The 19,073-nt window shown below is 53.8% G+C and overlaps 10 protein-coding genes across 10 annotated transcripts; 4 read left to right on the top strand and 6 right to left on the bottom strand.

Moving 5' to 3' along the window:
* Positions 1–409: 409 nt before the first annotated feature.
* On the bottom strand, positions 410–1,123 carry CCOS01_04931 (uncharacterized protein; the record flags this gene model as incomplete). The annotated part of the gene is made up of 1 exon (XM_060453112.1): positions 410–1,123. The coding sequence occupies one exon, from the start codon at positions 1,121–1,123 to the stop codon at positions 410–412; it is 714 nt and encodes a 237-aa protein (XP_060317070.1).
* Positions 1,124–1,606: 483 nt separating this feature from the next.
* Positions 1,607–2,541, top strand: CCOS01_04930 (diphthine synthase; the record flags this gene model as incomplete). Its single annotated transcript, XM_060453111.1, has 2 exons — positions 1,607–1,741; positions 1,816–2,541. 2 exons carry the CDS (start codon positions 1,607–1,609, stop codon positions 2,539–2,541), a joined length of 861 nt encoding a protein of 286 aa, XP_060317069.1.
* Positions 2,542–2,660: 119 nt separating this feature from the next.
* On the bottom strand, positions 2,661–3,337 carry CCOS01_04929 (pyridoxamine 5'-phosphate oxidase; the record flags this gene model as incomplete). The annotated part of the gene is made up of 2 exons (XM_060453110.1): positions 2,661–3,083; positions 3,140–3,337. 2 exons carry the CDS (start codon positions 3,335–3,337, stop codon positions 2,661–2,663), a joined length of 621 nt encoding a protein of 206 aa, XP_060317068.1.
* Positions 3,338–3,751: 414 nt separating this feature from the next.
* On the bottom strand, positions 3,752–3,877 carry CCOS01_04928 (uncharacterized protein; the record flags this gene model as incomplete). Its single annotated transcript, XM_060453109.1, has 1 exon — positions 3,752–3,877. The coding sequence occupies one exon, from the start codon at positions 3,875–3,877 to the stop codon at positions 3,752–3,754; it is 126 nt and encodes a 41-aa protein (XP_060317067.1).
* A 2,969-nt stretch (positions 3,878–6,846) lies between these two features.
* Positions 6,847–8,333, top strand: CCOS01_04927 (uncharacterized protein; the record flags this gene model as incomplete). The annotated part of the gene is made up of 2 exons (XM_060453108.1): positions 6,847–6,864; positions 6,918–8,333. The coding sequence occupies 2 exons, from the start codon at positions 6,847–6,849 to the stop codon at positions 8,331–8,333; spliced, it is 1,434 nt and encodes a 477-aa protein (XP_060317066.1).
* Positions 8,334–8,650: 317 nt separating this feature from the next.
* Positions 8,651–9,485, bottom strand: CCOS01_04926 (uncharacterized protein; the record flags this gene model as incomplete). The annotated part of the gene is made up of 2 exons (XM_060453107.1): positions 8,651–8,726; positions 8,809–9,485. 2 exons carry the CDS (start codon positions 9,483–9,485, stop codon positions 8,651–8,653), a joined length of 753 nt encoding a protein of 250 aa, XP_060317065.1.
* Positions 9,486–11,810: 2,325 nt separating this feature from the next.
* Positions 11,811–13,201, top strand: CCOS01_04925 (uncharacterized protein; the record flags this gene model as incomplete). The annotated part of the gene is made up of 4 exons (XM_060453106.1): positions 11,811–12,012; positions 12,092–12,156; positions 12,252–12,628; positions 12,721–13,201. The coding sequence occupies 4 exons, from the start codon at positions 11,811–11,813 to the stop codon at positions 13,199–13,201; spliced, it is 1,125 nt and encodes a 374-aa protein (XP_060317064.1).
* Positions 13,202–14,509: 1,308 nt separating this feature from the next.
* Positions 14,510–16,293, bottom strand: CCOS01_04924 (tannase; the record flags this gene model as incomplete). Its single annotated transcript, XM_060453105.1, has 2 exons — positions 14,510–15,546; positions 15,603–16,293. 2 exons carry the CDS (start codon positions 16,291–16,293, stop codon positions 14,510–14,512), a joined length of 1,728 nt encoding a protein of 575 aa, XP_060317063.1.
* Positions 16,294–16,412: 119 nt separating this feature from the next.
* Positions 16,413–16,933, top strand: CCOS01_04923 (uncharacterized protein; the record flags this gene model as incomplete). The annotated part of the gene is made up of 2 exons (XM_060453104.1): positions 16,413–16,553; positions 16,604–16,933. The coding sequence occupies 2 exons, from the start codon at positions 16,413–16,415 to the stop codon at positions 16,931–16,933; spliced, it is 471 nt and encodes a 156-aa protein (XP_060317062.1).
* Positions 16,934–17,349: 416 nt separating this feature from the next.
* On the bottom strand, positions 17,350–18,780 carry CCOS01_04922 (uncharacterized protein; the record flags this gene model as incomplete). The annotated part of the gene is made up of 1 exon (XM_060453103.1): positions 17,350–18,780. One exon carries the CDS (start codon positions 18,778–18,780, stop codon positions 17,350–17,352), a length of 1,431 nt encoding a protein of 476 aa, XP_060317061.1.
* Positions 18,781–19,073: the final 293 nt, after the last annotated feature.

Below are 19,073 nucleotides of genomic sequence, written 5' to 3'. Positions count from 1 at the left end.
GAGTGAGGTGGGAAAGGACTGGAAATATCCAGCGTGGAGAGGTTGCTGATGGCGGCAAACGGACCCGACCGCGGGCTGGTTGTCGAAATCGGAGCCAATGCGAAGGTGGAGTTACCCGAGCTGCAGGGGTTCGAGGTGCCGGTATCTGAGGGGCTTCGGTCAGCTATCTCACCGAGACAGACCGACAGAACTTCGGTGAAGGAATGTCAGTTTTGTGGTTGGGGACAGTGAAGACTTACCGTACCTAGAACCGACGCACCGCTTCGAATCAATTCACATCTTCACACGTCCATGATGACTCTTCGAAGATTGGGATCTCTCTTCCCATCGTGTTGCCAAACAAGGGTATCATTGCTCGCGTCCTGATCATCGTACAGCTCTCGGAATCGCCCGCCTCTCCCACCATAGCTTATTTCTTCTTCGTCCCTCCGAACCCCGTAATCCCCATCGCAGCCATCATATCATCCTCATCATGCTCGCCCTCAATCCTCACATCATCTCCATATTCCATCTTAACCTTCTCCGCCGCCTCTTTCTCGGTCTTTCTCCTTTCATCCGCGTCTTTCCTCTTCTTCCTCCTCTCCTCCGCCTCCTTGGCATTCTCCTCCTCACGTAGCGCAAGCCTATCCTGCAAACTCGTCGCCTTCTCCTTTTCCAGATCAAGCTTCCTCTGCCAGTGCCATTCAATCCTCTCCCTCACCTCCTCCGCACTCGCCCTCTTGACCTCGGTCTTCTGCCCCGTGTTGGCCAAGTGCTGCGGCGTATTCAAGTGCTCCACAAACTGCTTGTTGTCCTTGAACGTGAGATCACACGGCTCGCAGTAGAATCCCGCGCCGCGGCCTCTCTTGCCCACACCCGCGCCCGCGGGCACGAGCTGCGTCTTGCCGACCTGCGCGCTGAGGTCCAGGACGTTGCGCCGCGCCTGCGTGAGGGTCTCGTCTCCCGTCAGGGGCTTGTAGTATTTCTTGCCCGCGAGCTTAGCCTCGTATCGGGCTTTGGCTTCTTCTTTTTCTTTGGCCTCGCGGTCTTTGGCTTTGGCTGCGTATTCGTCTAGGTCGTAGGTCTTGCGGAAGTCGGTGTCGCCTGCAGGCGCGCCGTAGGCGCTTGCTTTCTTGTCGGCCATTGTTTGGGTTTCGTGGCTGGGTTCTCTGTGGAGGTAGGTACTTGGTGACGGTGCTCCTCGTCGGCAGCTTCGCGATCTGAAGAGGGGAGATACGTCGAAAAAGTCCAAGTCGGATTTGTTTGTTGGGCAGGACTCGCGACGAGCAATAGCGTGGTTGATGGTTACAGAGCTTGACCAGACGCGTTCGATGATGAAATTTAAAGCCTGGGAAGACGAGCTGGGGTCGAGTGAGGCTGCAGGGGTTGGGGATCAGAATTGGGAGGGGCCAGGCGAGACAGGGTCCAGGGGGTGCGATGGTGGGGTTGTAGCGCTAAAAAAAAAAGATACCTACCCCTCCATCCAATTCCCCCTCCAAGGTGTGGAAGAAAAAAGTTACGCCCAACTTCGACGAATTTTCATACTTATTGAACGACTGCCTGTGACCAGATATTCGAGCACGCGCCAATACTCCCCTCGGAAAGTTGCAGAAGAACAACCGCCAGAATGCTGTACCTCGTAGGACTAGGTCTCTCCGACGAGACCGACATCACAGTCAAGGGCCTCGAAGTCGTCAAGAAGGCCTCACGAGTCTACCTTGAAGCCTACACGAGCATCCTTCTCGTCGACAAGGCCGTCTTGGTGCGCCTGGTCCTTTAGACAAAACCTGTCATCGGGAAAGAGAATAGTTCTAACACTTGCGTCAAACCATCTAGGAAGCCTACTACGGCCGCGAAATCGTAGTCGCAGACCGCGAAATGGTCGAATCCAACAGCGACGAGATCCTCCGCGACGCCCAAACCGAAGATGTAGCCTTCTGCGTCGTCGGCGATCCCTTTGGCGCGACAACGCACACCGACCTCGTCCTCCGCGCCCGCGAGCTCTCCATCCCCGTCGCCACCGTTCCCAACGCCTCCATCATGTCCGGCATCGGCGCCACCGGCTTGCAGCTCTACAACTTTGGCCAGACCGTCTCTATGGTCTTTTTCACCGACACCTGGAAGCCGGCCTCCTTTTACGACCGCATTAAGGAGAACCGCGATATCGGTCTGCACACGCTCGTTCTGCTCGACATCAAGGTCAAGGAGCAGAGCCTCGAAGATATGGCGAGGGGACGGAGGGTCTACCAGCCGCCTCGGTACATGACTGTCGGACAGTGCGCTGCGCAGATGCTCGAGATTGAAGAGGATAAGAAGGAGGGCGTGTATACGCCTGATAGCCTGGCTATTGGAGCGGCGCGCGTGGGAGGCAAGACTGAGAAGTATGTTGCTGGCACGCTGAAGGAGCTGTGCGATACGGATGAGATCCTGGGTGGTCCGCTTCACAGCATGGTTCTGCTCGGCAGAAGGGCACACGAGCTGGAGCGCGACTACATTCGCGAGTTTGCAGTGAACACTGAGACGTTTGACAAAAGCTGGGCTGCGGACTATGGGAAGCAATAATCGTCATTCATATCCCGTGACTGGGCGGGGTTTTGCGGCTTATTCCGCCGATAACCTTCATCTACTTTGTGCTATTATTACATGCCGCCGCCATTATTACAACTCTTACGCATCTTAGCTCAAGAGGAAGCTGAGCGGTACTGCTCGACCTCCTGGGAGGAGACTTCTCTCAACTTATTGACCTTTGCCGGGCTGCCGGTCACGACACCCTCGGCCAGCTGGGCGACCTTGCCGATGAAGGTAGCGTTGCTGAGGGCATAGGTGATGCTGACGGTCTTGACGCGGATGATACCGATGCGGGGATCGTTCTCAGAGCCGTCGTGGGTGCCGTCACCGAGGTCACCGACCCACGCCTTGAGTGCAGGGCTGTAGTGCTTCTTTACCAGCGAACGATCGGTAATGACGCTAGAGACACCAGAGACGGAGGCCCAATCACCTGAGCTGTTGATGAAGGAGATGTTGATGTGGGGATCGCTGTCAATCTCATCCGTCTTGTTGGACTCGGTGTTGGTGTGGAACAGCAGATCAATGCCGCCGTTTTCCTGGGTAGATGTTAGAAAGAAAGAGCTCGTGAGAGGCGTCAGGGTAGGAAACGAACCGTTGCGGCCAGAGCCATGGCGCGAGAGACGAGAGCGCCAGACTTTGCATCTCTGGTGGTCATCATGGCAAACTTGGTCTTGTCGGCGAAGCTGACAAAGGCCTCGACCTTATCCTTGACGGAGACATCGTTGTCCTGGTTGGCTGCCTTATAGGGATCGGCGGGCTTGCTGCCGGTGGAAGTGTTTGAGAAAGACATGATGAAAGGGGTTCTTGGGAGTTTGTTTGTGGTTTTGGGAGGATTGATTAGTCTTGAATGGGATTGAACGCGTCGATTGAATTGAACAGTCCGAATGATGGATCGTGAGAAAAGTACAGGAGAAGACATTGAGTTGCACGAGGGAGGTTCTTGTAGAAGGAGTATTTGAACCCCCTCCTACCTAGGGCGGCCCCTCAGGCGAGCTGACCTCATTGCTGTAGCTACGTGCAGCCAGGCACGACCGATTTCATCATCGAAAAAGCACGTTGGGAAAGGTCTCAAAAGGAATTACCTAAGGTAGGGTAGCTAGCTAGTGACTGAGCGACGGCCGAGTGACCACGGGTCGCAGTGTCGGTCGCGCGGAGGTTAGGGAGCTTGAGCTGCAGAGCAGCAAATGGGCGAGACATCATGACGTCAAGAGCAGAGGGGCAGATGGCGTTCGTTCCTGCCTACCATAGAAGGGGCCAGCCCGCAGTGGCACCACGGGCAAATGGGGTTCCATGAGGTAAGGTAGCAAGGTAGGTAGGTAGGCAGCTCCATGAAAGTCTCGATGAACGACGCGTTTTATGGGGTTAAATTCATCATTGATCGTCTTGTTTGCGTGGTCGGAGCTGGGTTGATGTTGATATCGGCACTGGGCGTGGAGTGCTCCATGGGAGCGAATCTGCTGCTATGTGGCATTGCGTGCAGTGCACATGAACCATGGGAATTCCTACTTAACACATGAGCTCCTCGGTCGAGCTTCACTTACGAAGGTAGCCTGCCAGTGGGGAGCGTAGGTCTTCAATCAATAAATGCCCAGACAAAGTAGCGCAATCCGAGCTTCGATTTAGCCTTTCGATTGCGACTTGTGCCAGCGGCGTCAGCTGTCGCCGGTCTGTGTGGCATTTTTGTTCTCCATAGTCCAGTCGCGATGCAGATGCGAGAGGCACAGACAAAAAGGCTGAAGGCATTGACAGCCACGGAGAGACAGAGGAGAAACGATTAGTGGTTACTCCGATTATCTGGGGTAAGAGTTTTTGCGTGATTTGGAGGATCAGACTGAGGTGCTCTATCGGCAACTCCCACAATGCCGTGACTGACGAGCCCGATGCTGCCACCAAACAACGATCGTGATCGGGAAGCTACAACGGGGCATCCGTACTTGCCCTCGTGTCTCCTTTCCTGCCTTTGACACCTCTCTCCAGCCTTACATAATGCACCTTATGTCAAGGCAGGTAGGCGCACTCTGTTTACTTTCCTATCCACCTTATGTAAAGAACATTGCATGGTACCTCGTATGCAGCACTGCGAACTGCGGCTGCCCTTCGGTGTAAGTCCAGATCGGGATCGATCAATCCAAGACATACATTAGGTCAAGATGGAGAGCGAGACAGCCATGTTTGCGCATGTTAGGCGCTTGTTTTCTTCCTGGCCTACTTCTGGATACCCAGGCAGTTTGGCACGTTGGTAGAGCATATCCAATCGCTGTTTGTCAAAGACGATTCCACCAAAGAAAAGAAGCGATTCTCATCTCTGATTGCTGAACGTCCGACCATTCGTTTCCATACGGCTGCAATTGACTCCAAGAGCCCAGAGCAGATTCGGAAGCTACCTCAAGTACTTCGTACCCACCCCTGTATAGGTAGGTACCTTACGCTAGGTACCTCTTGCCCCTGCCCCTGCCGTCCCTGCTCATCACTGCTTCGTTTCTGTGGTTGCTTCCCTCATCTTCCCCCAAAAGCATCGTCATATCGTCCATCCAACTACTCATGGGAATCTTCAATCAATGCATCCAATCTGCGAGTAATCGCCGTCGGGCAGTCGCAGGATGCCCCACTAAATCATGATTCAGCCGGCCAATTGCCTCGTCCAGTGTCTCGTGTGTCGTGGCAGTTGCTGCGTGCGCTTCCCGTCCAGGAAAGATACAACAGTTCTCGTTCCGTTCAGCACTTTCCCCCGTCAAATGCAACAGTTCCTACCGTCGTTAAACACATTCGCCTACAGCAGGCGCGAGGATTGCAACCCCATCCCACCTCAAGCTCGCTACTCCGCAGCGAGGTGACTACCTAGATGCCAGGCGAATTAATAGTCTAAGACAAGTATCTCACATTAAATGATTCTTTCCCGAACCCAGCGCCTGCAGATTGATACCGGCAGTCAGTCTCGTGGTCTGAAGACAGAGGTACCTAGGAAAGAAGAAGGTGCGGTCTACAGCCTGCCTGCCTTCCAGCAAAGAAGCTCACGTCGGAGTTTCGGCGGACATCGGCACCGTCAAAGCTGAAGAGCCTGAGACGGCGCAACGTCGCTTGCCTGCCGAACGTGGGAGCAGGCACCTTCCTTACCTCACCGACCTCACCTACCACCTGAGTAAGGTAAGGTAGGCAAGCACGGCCATCCACCACAGCCAGACAGGCGGAAAGGGAAATAAGGACCAAAGAAGAAACAAACGTCGGCGATTCTTGCTGCCACTGGCCGCCGTCACCGTCACCCGCACTCCACCAGAAGGTCCGTCCAGTCCTCACCTGCCTCATCCCCGTCCCGTCCACTTTCCTTCCCTCGCCTACGCGCAGATCTGCCACCTCTCCCGGCGGCGTCGCTTCGCATTTACCCCTCGTCATCTCTCATCTCTGGAACCTTTTTTTTTCCCTCGTGATTGCTCCCTTCAACATCAACCCTCCACCGCCCCTTCTTTTCCTTCCTTCATCTACGCCCAGAGTTCAATCCCCACTGATGAACCACGTCAGGTCCGCTTAGATTGATTTACTTCAGTCTGCCTTCACCCTCGCTGACCCTGAATCACAATAGAACAGGCGGGCCAGCAGACGGCGCGAAAAACCGACAAGCCGATTCCGACCCGACTCAGCTGCGAGCTTTTGTCACCTTTCTACGGATACGCTAGTGATTAACCTCTTCAACGACTCGATAGCCCGAACCGACCACGGCCAGGACTCCCTCATTCGGGCATCGTCATCCGTCACTGCCGACTTGTTACCTACGACTCGGCCACTGAGGAATTTCTTCCTCTCTCATCTTACCGCCAATTTGTTCACCCGACCGACATCCGATTGTCGGCTTGGCTGACTTTTATTTCCATTCCATCATAACGTCAAGACGAACGCCCGAACCACATCTATCTCTTTTTTTTCCCCTTCCAACCTTCGTTTCACTTTTTATTCTTTCTCCAGTCGCGAGTCGCATCGCAAGGTCACTCGCTGTTCTCCGTACTCACTCCGACCAACTGTTGTACCCTGCGTCACCAACGTCAAGGTTCAACCTACCTAATCAGTGGCGTTGTCTCTTTGAGCCTTGAACAACGCTCTGGCCGGAACTTGCAAATTCAACCCCCATCCACTTCTCGTCCAGCAACAAAAGATTGCCGAACTCCAAATCGGCGGATCAAATTTTCGAGTCCCTCATCCGCGCCCGCATTCCACCTCGACAGACCGAGACCCATTCATACCTGCCACGAGGCCGAGGAACCCTCCTAATTCGCAACCTCGCCGGACTCTGCAGCCCAATCCATCGCCATGGCAAACCGAGAATTCGTGGGTCTATCTGTTTTCTGCTTTACTTTTGTTGCACGCTAATCCATAGTCAGGAGATCATGCCATGGGAGTGCCGTGATGTCGAGGATCAGGCCGAAGCCTACTACAATCAGCCTCTCAGGTCATCGAATCAGGCTCTCGCTGAGGAGAATGCGAAGCTGAAAAAACTGCTCCGAGAAAACGGCATCTCTTGGTCACCTGTATCCGCCAACTACCAGAACCTCCAAGCAGGTGCCAGGCGGAAACAAGACCCCTCTTCAAGAACTCGCTCCTTTCCGTACCTTCCAACAGAGGTCCTCCTGCGCATTCTCAAGTACTCGATGACCTCGAAGGATACGATTATCGACCCCTTGATGAAACTCACGCCGGACAACCTCACAGCACAGGAGAAAAGCCGCGGTAATCAAATCGCCATCCACTTCTTGGCGACATGCAAGGCGATGCACGACGAAGGCAGCCGTATGTTCTGGAGCCACAACACTTTCACTTTCACGAATGAACATGCCGTCAGAAACTTTGCCGAGCTGGACTTTGGATTCCGAAAGGACATCAAGCATGTCAACTTCCGCATCGTCGCCCAGTTTTACGACGACAAGAAGCGAAAGCACAAGCTTGAGCGATCCTACCACCCGTCTCTGAAGAGCGACATCACACTGCGGACGATTCCTCGCGTCAGTGAGCGAACCTATGCCCGTGGCGGCTTCCGCTGCTACACGTGGGCTCAAGTGACGGATTTCCTGCGTGCCCTCCGTCCTCCCTTCGATCCCAAGCATGACAAAAAGCTAGTCCGTCCCAAGCTGCTTCCTGGCCTTGAGTCGCTTAGGATTGACTTGGTGAACTTTATCGACGACTTTCTCCCTATGCCTAGCAGCGACCTGCACGACGTGGCATCACACGAGCTCGGTTGTTCTCTGAATGAGTTGCAGGTCACCGGTCTTCCGATTGACGATGCTGGCAGCAAGGCCACCGCAGAGCTTACTGGGCTTCTGCGCGACGAGGGCCTCTTTCTTGCTGGCTTGCCCTCGTTTGTTCAAGTCAAAAACTCCCTGAAGCCTCTGCCGGGCATCTCGAGCTGCGCGCGTGTTGTTCGGGCCTGGAAGACAATAAAGGCAAAGCGGGAAGACGACGGTGATTCCGACTCTGACCCTGGAAATGAAACTGATGAAGGCCACTATCATCCTAAGGAGCCCATCATGCCTCCTGCGCCCCGTGAGACAGGCCATCCCAAGTCCGCGCCTAGCCGTCGGGACTTGACGATCTGGAAGAGGGTGCCCAAGAGCCGCGACGGGGATGGTGATGACCGCCAGTGGACCGAGTTCTGCCGCAGCAGTGGCTACCCCATGGAGGACATTGAGGATATGATGGGCGACGATGACGAGCTTGGCATCTGCCCGTGTTGTGGCGAACCGCACCCTAGTCTCTTGGACCTCCTCGAGACGGACAACGAGGAGGATATTCAAGAGGACTAAAGTACACGTTCGACTCAGTTGAGTAGGCGGCATTTGGTGGCGTTATTTGGAATGAGGGGCCCGAGCATGTCTAATGATGGAGAGCAACATGGCGAGGCACCGTTACACATGGTATTCGGGATATGAACAGGGATCATGATTCATCGGATGGAAAAGCTCACGGAGTTACTTTGCACAGGTCACGAGATTATGATACCACATTTTGCTCAGGGCACATAGATACCATGGTTAGCCATTAATAAGGCGTATGAGGCCAGCCTCTGTCTCAGACAGAAAGTCTGGCAAAATCAAATTCTTCTCTACTTGTGCTTCCCTACCTAAGCACCTCCGCCGTCCCCGATTCTGCGCTTGAAGGTGACGTTCCTCCAACGTAACTGGGTCGCTGCCCCTGCTCTCAAACTTCAAAGGTTAGTTCCCATGTTTCTCCGGTAGAGAACAAACCTGCTCTAAACTCAGCACACTCGATGCCTCTTACAGAAGTCTGTTAAGTTGAAGCACTTTGCGACGCAACTCTGTCTCCACGTTAGCAAGTCGACCTACCTTGGTTCCGACATCAGTCTGGAGACTTGAAAAGACCTCGCGGAGTTTATATACGTCCCATCCTGAGTTGGCCCTGGACTGCCGGGAGGGCGTGATGTCTTCGTTGCACATTGCTGCCCGACGTCGACGATAGTCATCGCTGTTCCACCCACGTCCGGAAAACGAAGAGTAACTCGTCCAAGAGTCTGGGTACCGTCCTCCATTCCTCTTGCGCTCCGCGTCGTCGAGGATGCGGTCCACGTCGTACTTTTCTCTCTGCACCTCGACGATAGTATGGTCGAGGATATTCATGTCCTGGTGGGATCGTGTGATCATGGCGGCTAGTTTATACGGGTCCCACGTTGCGTCGATCTCGGCATGGGAGACGCGGAGGGGGTTCGTCACGGAGTCGAGGGTGGGTGGGTTCTGGTAGGGGTTGGGGAGGAGGTAGTGGGCGTCCCAGTCTGTTGCGAGTTCGGGGGAGGTTAGGGTCGGCATGCAGGATTCGTAGTCTGGGCGGGCGCGGAGGAGGTCGAGGGCTTCGAGGTTGGGAGCGTGGATGGGACCGGAGGTTGAAGTGTAGGCTGTTACACCTCGAGGGGGGTAGGTTATGGATGGGGATGGGGAGGACATAGTTGAGCTTGGAGGCTGTGGGAATGGAATGGGTGGAGGTGTCTAGAGAGGATATTAGTTATGTGCTGGGGGTGAGTCACTTACCTTGTCTGAATGGTTAGTCGTAGACTGCAGTGAGCAGTGTGAGTTGACGACTTTGATGAGTCCAAACTAGTCTAAGACGGCGGAATGTAGATCGATAGATATAAGATCGTACTCTCGTGACTTGCTTTAAGAAGGGCTCTCGATTTGCCGCTTTTGAATTCATTGTTGTTTTTCCGTCCACACGCCCTGACGCTCTTAGCTCCTTTCAACCACTATCTCAAAGGTCATTGTTGTTGGATACTCGGAGACAATGAGCGACAATATGCTTTACCAAAGATCCAGACCCTTGAAATGATGGAATATGAAAGCTCTATTGTTCAAGTTGCAAACAGCTCGTATTTGAGCACTGCGTTAACGTACCACAAAAGGAATGAATTACTGGTCTTTGAGGCTGAATATTGTCAACCAACTGTAAATGGATTCCATAAGTCTAGACTGAAGTTCAAGTTGTACTATTTACTTACTTCGAGTCTTGATCAGGCAGAGTTGAGAAACTCCTCGTTCCGTGGATGCTAGGTGCTTTGACTGGGAACACCTTGATTGAACGCGACATGGGGGTTGTAACTTCATGCTAGACGCGACCTTTGCGCCAAGTTCTAGTCTCGCAACCGTGAAAGCGTTCTCTTAACCTTATCGCCATGTCCGGATAGCAACTCCCAAGACAGGACGTTGACGTCGACCCATCCCCGGCACCAATCATCCGGTTTAGGCAAGGCCAGCGAACGCTGCTATCCGTAGCGTTCCTGTTGACGAAAGCCAGACCCGCCCGAAGCCCCTAGGTTCATAGACGTAATTAACCTTAATAGCGCAGCCATTCTATTTTGCAACCAACTAGCGCCCTAGTTGCAAGGGTCTAGGTGGGGGTTGCTTGTTGACGATGGAAATGGTATCCGCAATTGGATTGAATTTGTTCTTTGGGAATGGAGACCAGATAGCCGGGCTCAGCTCAGCGCTCAGGCATCGAACCATTCATGTGCTTTTTCATTGATGCTCGGTGATGTCCACATTCAGGTAAGTGCTTGAGTCTTTGGTAATTGCTGTCGATCGACCTGCCGCTTCCCGACACTTGACTCACGATCCGCAGTGTACTTGCCCGAGTTTCCGACTTTTGCCCATGAGGATTACGTACTTATCACATATTTAGCAAAGAAGTCTGAAAAGCAACTCCTTCAACAACCTGATAACAGGTTGCATATTCTTTCCAATTATACATGTGTACTCCGTGCTCCTCTCGACGCTTAATGGTCGAAGAGTTCCGAGTGCAACTTTGCGCCCACGTGTGACATCGGGGAAGATCCACCACATCCCGCAGCTCGCCTCCATTGGGGTTGGATGCGCAGCAATCAAGTGCCGCTCTGAAAGCCATAAATTCTTAAACTATCCCAGTATGCCGCATAGGTCTCCGGGCCAGGGGGCGGCTGTACCAAGACCTAAGCGACCTTGACAGATGCAACTTCACTAGGAGCAAACTTGCAAAGCGATGGCGTCCCCCGGGTAAGGTATGTGACGAACAAGGGGGGAAAGGAGGATTTATGTGATTCTGTGTTGAAGAGTCTAGCGTGGAGTAACAAGTCTAGGTATGGACATTGTCGGTATTAGCGAAGGGCCCCGGACGACGCTAGGCCAGGGGAGGGCGCAAGGAGTCAAGGCTCAGAAAGCGAGGCGAATGGGAAAGCCGCCTCAAGTCGGGATGTGGATGTGCGGGCTATTGCGTTCCTAGCATCGTGGGTTTCTCTACTGATTCTTTGGGCAGGTCTCAACGATATGTCTGGTCTTTTTCTTGTCTTTCAGTCCACCCTTCCGAGTCAGCATCGTCAGGTGCCCACTATATAGCCCGGGGGAAGCGAGATCAGGGGAGGAGGGGGGAACAATCACGCCCCAGTGCGAGTCATTGCCCTTTCGAGCGAGAATCGTAGGCGCGTTTTCCCATGCGTTGAAACTCAATGTGACCTTATCCCTGTTTGCATTGCTTGTTGCAAGAGCGAGCGAAAGAGAGAAAGCGATAGAGTGGGTTAAGCAGAGTGAAGCGAGGAGCAGTATCTCGAGTTTAAACATGGCCTGTATTCCTCTTTTTCCCTGCCCCTCCCAATCTCTCGGAATTCTTCTGTTTCTTTTCGTTTTCTCTTCCCACCCCCGGCACGGTGCACTCCGCCAAAGTCACCAGGAAAAGCTCCTCAGGCCAAACCGACGCGATCGCACCCTTTCGGCATCCCGAACGACGACGGAGAGAATTCTCCCCACATGCAGTACACCAAGATGCCTATTGTGCCTCAGGCTTCGGCGTATCTTATTGCCAACTCGGTGGTGGCTTTCGTGACGGTGTTGGTGGTTGCGCTTCGGGTCGTCTCTCGTGTGCTGGCGGGATCTAGGCTGGGCTGGGATGACTACTTTACGTTGTTGGCTGTTCCTCAGGGGATTGCTTTGTTGGTGATACAAGGACTTTGTGAGCATCCTACAAAACTGTGCCGTGGAGGCTCAAAGATAGGTTGTCTGGAGAATATGTTACTAAAACTTGGCTACAGGGACGTCCGCCGGTCTTGGATATGAGCTTTCGCAGGTCGAGGCGAACTGGACGTTTTTGGATTCTGTGAGTTTCCCTATCAAATCGATCTCATAACTCGCTGTGAGATTATGGGGGCTACTCGGATCTGATCGGTTGCTAATCATGACGGCAAATCGAAGCTCTTCCTCCCTTCCGATACCATCTTTGGCTTCGTCAGCCTAACGACGAAGCTCAGCGTTCTCTTCTTCTACCTCCGCGTCTTCACGAGCCCGCCTATGCGCTTGGCGACCAAGATGACCTTCCTCATCGTCATTCTCTGGGGCATCGGTAACATCCTTCAGACTCTGCTGGTCTGCCACATCACCAACGGCAAATGGCACGCGACGAATAAGGACATTTGCCGCGAGCACGAGGCAAGCATCCTCTCGACAGGGCTGTTCAACTGCATCACCAACACTGTCATCATGTTGGTCCCGCTTTACACGATTTGGAGCTTAAAGAAGGTCAGCGTATCGACGCGGTGGGGGCTGAGTGGTGTGTTCTTGTTGAATCTCATGTGAGTTGTGGTTCCCCTCCATCAACAGCGGCGGATCGATAAAGCGTTGTCTTGGATGAACGAGCGTCGTTGTCTAACATTTTCCGATCTAGTGCCATCATCGCCTCCATCGTCAGGCTCCGCATCATGATCGATGTCTACAGTTTAGAACAAGTCGTCCGCAACATGCCCGTCGCGACCTTCCTCACGGTCCTTGAAACGAACCTCACCATCCTCTGCAACTCCCTGCCGATGCTGCTCCCGCTCTGGGCCTTTTGGAAGCACCGCCGCTTCGAGACGGACGAGTACGTGTCGCGGCTGGGCGGCAATAGCCAGTCGTGCAAACACGAGCACCTGGTGGAGGACTTGACGAACGGAATTCCGCTCGAGACGATGTACGGCAAGAATGATGTGCACTTTACGACGACGGTGATCGGGAGGGGGGAGTTGAGGAGGCGGTCGAATGGGACGGACGAGGATGATATCTCGGAGACGGAGTCGACGCAAAGGCTGCCCCGGAATGCGCAGGCGATTACGATTGAGACGAAGTGGTCTATTGTGGAAGAGACGACCAAGGACGGTGGGAGGGCTTGAGTCATATTCCCTTTGTGAGGCTTTTTGTAAAAATATGAAATGATAATGAAATATTCCCCTATGAGCAGTGACAAGAGGTTCAAAATAGCGACGGACAGCAAGCAACCGTGATGGAGACGAAGTAAATGGGCAGAGGGCTAATCTAGAGTCTCTCGAAACATTTGCAGACAATCATGTCAACATGATTAGGAATGACCGATTGAAGTCAAAGCTATTGCTACCCTACGTTCTCTAACGTTCCATCTCTCTTCTGGAAGCTCTTTCAGATGAACGGAGAACCTGCGATTGTCGAGGGCTAGTGCAGGGATCTTCCTAGGACCTGATCTAGGATGCCATCAGTTCTTTCGAGATCGCCGACGATCTTCGGGAGTACAGACGCTGATTTATTCGCTAAAGTTTTCCCAAAAGCTTCACTTGCCGAAACAAGGTCTGTGCTAGACTGTGTTCCCACTGATATCGCGGTATACGACCTACATAGGCACGTCCTATATCGCACGCCATAGACTGAGGCTCATGATAATGAGGCCAGCGGTGCTATTCAAGCCCAGGCACGCTACCGTGGGATCGGTACCAGTGCACACAGCCTTTCCTGTGCCGCCATTCACATTACAGGGGCTTTCTCCTTACGTTCCTCAAGCTAGGATAACTTAAATTTGGTGCCGTCATAGCCGTTTACTGAGTCAAAGTAGTCAATGCGGTCCGATCTTTGCGGGGACCGTAGATCTTAATCTAAACTGAGTCTGTCATTTGCAAGACACACGACTTGTTCAGTCCGAAAAAGCTTGTTGGGTCGCGTCGACAAAGCTTGAGGCTTTGGAGGCGACGAGTGCCACCGTTCGCAAGGCCGACTAGATTCGGGTAGTCTCGAGCATTATGTTCCTGAGAGCTATGCCGCTTAAACTGTCTGCAAGGATGCACTAAAAAACCGGACGCGAAAACAGAAGATTGACGTTGGCAGAAAAGTATAAAGTGGAAGAAAGGAATGGTAATATTGGGGGCGATGAATGTTTACAGTTCACCATATTGTGAGCGGCTGCCCACCAGCTCATTTCACCGGACAAGATCTAGCATCGATCATTGCCGGGAGATTATCCAGGATAATGGGTTTGACTTTTCTCTCATGGATCATGCCATCCACATTCAGCAATTGGAGGAACTCAAGTCTGGATTGGGAACGTCTGCCTTGACGACACTACTTAGACATGAAGATTAATCGGCTTTGTACTAGTTACTGCAAAACAAATATGTACACGAATAGTTCAGAAGCCTTGTACAAATGTAACTCTACTTCCTCGGGTCTGCGGCTATTCAGTAGACGGGCATCTTGAAGGCATCGAAAGTGTACATCCAGCTGTCAATAGAAGCCTGGTCGTAAACACAATCGAAGGAAGCCCCATCGTTAGACCACAAAGGCCGCATGGGCCAGCGGCAGAGCGTGTCGATGCCAACACCCGTGTTGTTCAACGTCGCCGGGGCAGCATCCTTCTCAACCCACTCGATCACAGTCTGCAGCGTCGTCTGAGGCCATCCGCCACCAGGCTGGTTCGAGTTGGCACCGCAGTGGGCGCCACCAGGAACAAGGTACAGCCTGTAAAACTCGTCCATGGCTGCACCGCTCTCGTTGAAGCCCTGACCCGGGAACATGATGCTCCGCACAGACTCGTAATAGTGGACCGACGAGGCGGCGGGGATGGAATCGTCCTGCTCGCCGTGGATGTGCAGGATCTTGCCACCAGCGGACTGGATTCCGCTGAGGTCCGGGTGCGTCGTCTGCAGCGAGTCGGCGTACTTGTTCATGCCGTAGAGCATCCAGTCGCGAAGAGTATCGGCTGTAACGTTAGCCAGGGTACCGAGGTCGCTGGTGTCGCGGAGCTGGAGGTATCGGGCGACCCATTCGCCGCCGAGGCCGGAGATGCTCAGGCCCCAGGTCTGGGTTGCCTCGTCAAAGGAGGCCGTCGCGTCGGAGAATGCTGAACCGGGTTGGTAGTTGAGGTAGACGCGCTTCCCCGTGGAGTCGTGGAGGCCGTCGTAGTAGTCCTTGACCAAAGTCGCGGCCTCGGTGGTGACGGTACCGTTCTGTGCCGGGCTTGCCGGGGTAGGGAAGCCGGGGCCGGTGCTAGCGGCTTTGGCGGGACAGGAGTAGGCTTGTCCGATGGTGGTGTTGAAGTCGAATGTGTTCTTGCAGAGGTCGGAGCGGGCGATGACGCCGTCGGTCTTGCCATCGAGGGGATCGCAGGCGGCGATGGTCATGTTGAGGATCTTTTCGAGTTCGCAGCTAGGAGGGAAGTAGTTTCGGGTTTGCTCCATGACGTTGGCCGTCAAATGGTTGACCTGCTGCTGTCCATCTTAGGCGATTGTCAGTACCATAGGAAAAAAAGACAACGTTGGAAATGTTACTTACATCTGAAAGCAGGCGCACCAATGGCAAGACCGTCAAACTGGTCTGCGAACCGCTGTGCCTGACTCCACCCCTCACGGCCTCCCTCCGAGCAGCCTTGGTAGTAAGAGTAGATCTTCTGGTCGGCGGCAACACTGTAGAACTTCTTGGTGAACTCCTTGCCCAGCGTAGCCAGCTCATTGTGTGCCTGGTACCCAAACATATAGACGGACTGCCAGTTGACAGTACCATTTGCTGCGAGGAAGACGGCGTCCCACTGCGTGTTGAAGTCCCCAAAGCCACCATCTGTGATGCCAGACACGGCGCCCACGATGATACCCGTGGGGATATACTGGCTTCCAGAGTTGATGGCCAGGCCACCACCGCCAGTCGAGACATAGCGGTTTTGGAAGGCGTCGGGAGAGGGCACCCAGTATGTTACGTGAACCTTGTCGCCGGTGAGGCCGTCGTGGGAGTAGGCGAAGGTGACGTTGCAGTACTCGATGGTGGCAGAGGGATACCACTCGGAGGAGACGGAGGCGTTGCTGACCACCGAGGTCACGACGGAGGACGCGTCGATGGTGATGCCGGGGATGAAGCCGCTCGCGGGGAGAGCTTCTTGCGCGTGAGCAGTCGTACAGACGTCGGCGAGGGTTGCGGCGTTGACGAAAGCCGGAGCGACTGCGGCCGCGAGGGCCCAAATAGGGGAAGGCATGTTGACGAACGTTCTGGGTGAGTAACGATTTCTCTCTCTTCTATCCACAACAAGAGACAGAACTGGGAATGCCCGTGACTTCGACTACATGTCGGGTCTCTTATGGGGAAATGTTCTTCATGATATATGACCATTGTTTGTTAGATGGGCCCCTTTTGTCCCCTCTGCCATACGGAAAAGCCGAGCTTCCCTTCCATCTGCCCGGACCTGCCATAGTGGTTCGCTCCTGGAATCTCGTCAGTTTGAGCGTCTGTCGAAACAACAGTACGACGTTGGACTCGTGCAAAGGACGAAAAGGCCGCTCTGGTAGGGGGGCGCTGGCCAGAGTGCCGTGGAGCAAAAGCGAGCCGGCGATCGCCCGGCTTTTATTCCTCTCGGTCTTGCCCCACAGTGGAGCAAGACCGGAGGCGTGGAGGAGGGTGATGTGAATGTGTGGCACGGCGCAAGTGCCGCTTTAGCGGCGTTCGGATCACCCCCATCGCCACTCTGGGACTGGAGCTACGGCACCAGCCTCTCGGCAGCTAGGCCATGGTGGACGATGACATTGCTGAAGCTAGAAGGTCTCACGAGGGTGATCATGGGTGTTTCTAAAGGGGAGGTGGTATCCTTCCAGTTCTTTGATTCATCATCAGGAGGGTGAAGCCCACGCAAGCCTGATCTCCGAGCGAGGCAGTTTTGGCTCGGCCGAAATCTCGGCGTGTTTCACGCGTAAGTTGATTCGTACGCTACTCATGCTCACAAACACAAGCACAGAATCTGGGGTTTCTCTTAGGCGAACGCCGAAAACTACCCAAAACCTAGAATCAACCTCACAAACACGTTTCTGGTGGATCGTTGACCGATCTTCGCATATGGAGACGCTGTCAAATAAACTCAGATCTGGCTATGGAGCTGTCCCGGGGGCATGTGGGATGCCGAAGGTGGATGCTACTCAGATCCAACGCGGGACACGCATGCAAGTCTAAAAGTTCCTTGTTCAAGTTTATTCCTTTGGGCCAGTAAATGCAGACTTGCCAAGAAGGGCAAAGGGGAATCTCATTCGTTATCGTTGTAGTGCTACATAGACTTTGCACACCTCATACATGGTACATTTTGCGATACCATTCCCGATATCTGGTCCGTGATGTACTCCTGCCTGGAACTGACCGTTCCCTCGGCGTCTCTCCTCAAAAATGACACATTTCTCCGGTACGTAGTTGTTCCATCCTCATTCTTGATCACGTACAACTCGTGATCTATTGGTGCGGCAAACATCCTGTTCTCTTCAGGAGGGAAGGAGAACTTCGCGAGCGCGACTGGATCCTTTTCAATCGTGCCGTCGATCAAAGATATCCCATGTTCGACCTCGATGCTTCGCCGGCCGATCCTGCACAAGGTGCCAACGTCCGTAAAGCCTTCTTTCGGCGCGGCGAGCTCAACCATAAAGTCCAACGCTTCCAGCCTCAATTTCAGGTCTCGACATTTGTTGGATACAAAAGACATTGGTGATAGAAAACCGCTCTCGAATGTGAAGCTGGCGTGCGGACGGTCGTCGGGATACGTCTTCCTCAGATGTGACGCTCGCCTTGCCAGCTCTATCGTTCTGCGGAAACCCTCGACATGCTTGTCGAATCTTGTCTCCTCCTTGCCATCAATCGTATCTATCTGTATCTTGGCCATCTCAAATCTCATCAACATGCTGCAAATCGCGACTTTTGCCGCCGATTCTGTCTGGGGTAACGAGTCGTCAAACTCGGTGAGCTTTTCATGGAACTGGCCTAACCGCGTCTCGAGATCCTGCCGATCGAAGGCTGTTGGTTCGCCAGATACAAATCGGATGGCGTGGATCATCAAGTCGTCGATCGCGCTCTGTGCTTCCCCCAGACTCTCGATCTTGTCTGGTATCGGAACTTCGAATCCTAACAGACCCGGTACCGCAGCGTCTGCGGACGGTTTTATTCCTAAAAAGAACGAGGCAAAGCTCAGTCGCCGGAATATCGGCATCAGATAGTCGTGCGCCCACGAAGAGCAGCCCACCCGGTTGAGGATCATGATACCGTGCTTGCAGTGCCGGAGCGCGGCCTCGACGTCGCCCTGGAGGTACTCGATGCAGATGAAGAGGATACACACCAGCAACACGAGCTGCTCATCCTGCGCGGATTTGATTCTCTGGATAGCCGCGCTGTAGTGACTCAACGCGAAATCGTTTCCGGGCTTCTGTCTCGTGACACGGGCGCCGTCGTGGAAATCCTCGTACAGGGAGCTGATGGCCAGGACGGCATGACGCACGGCGGGCTCAAAGTGGCTGAACTGTACAACTAAGTGCGTCCAAAAGTACGTGTCCATCGGACCCGACAAGACGGGCCCGACCATGTGAGAAAAGAACTGGAAGGCTCTGCCCTCACGCTGGTCGTGAGCGGTTAGCTGCTGAGGCCGATACCACGATAGGCCGTGTTCGAGCGTCGGCTCGTAGCCGGCGCATTGCCGGCCACTCGATGTGCATCGCATGCATTTGGGTTTGGTCTCGTCGCACTTGACCTTTCGAGCTCTAGTTGGTTATCATCCCAGAGTCAGCCAAGGCCTCCCAAGCAAGATTTTTTCCCTTTTGCCATTTGAGGGATAATGAAAGATAAAGGTTCGGAAGGATCTGATTCCAGCAAGCCACTGAGGGGAAAAGGCAAAACCCACTTGCATGTCCGACATCCCGTCTTCACCTTGGGACTACCCTTCCGGGGCGGCATGTCGTGGTAATAGTATGCGAGATGGCGATGAGCTCCAGCGTTCGATTATCCCGTAGTTAT

Source organism: Colletotrichum costaricense (genome assembly GCF_030867565.1).
Source record: "Colletotrichum costaricense strain IMI 309622 chromosome Unknown Scaffold_4.1, whole genome shotgun sequence".
NCBI classification, from domain to species: Eukaryota; Fungi; Ascomycota; class Sordariomycetes; order Glomerellales; family Glomerellaceae; genus Colletotrichum; species Colletotrichum costaricense.
This window is presented reverse-complemented; position numbering and strand designations above follow the sequence as displayed.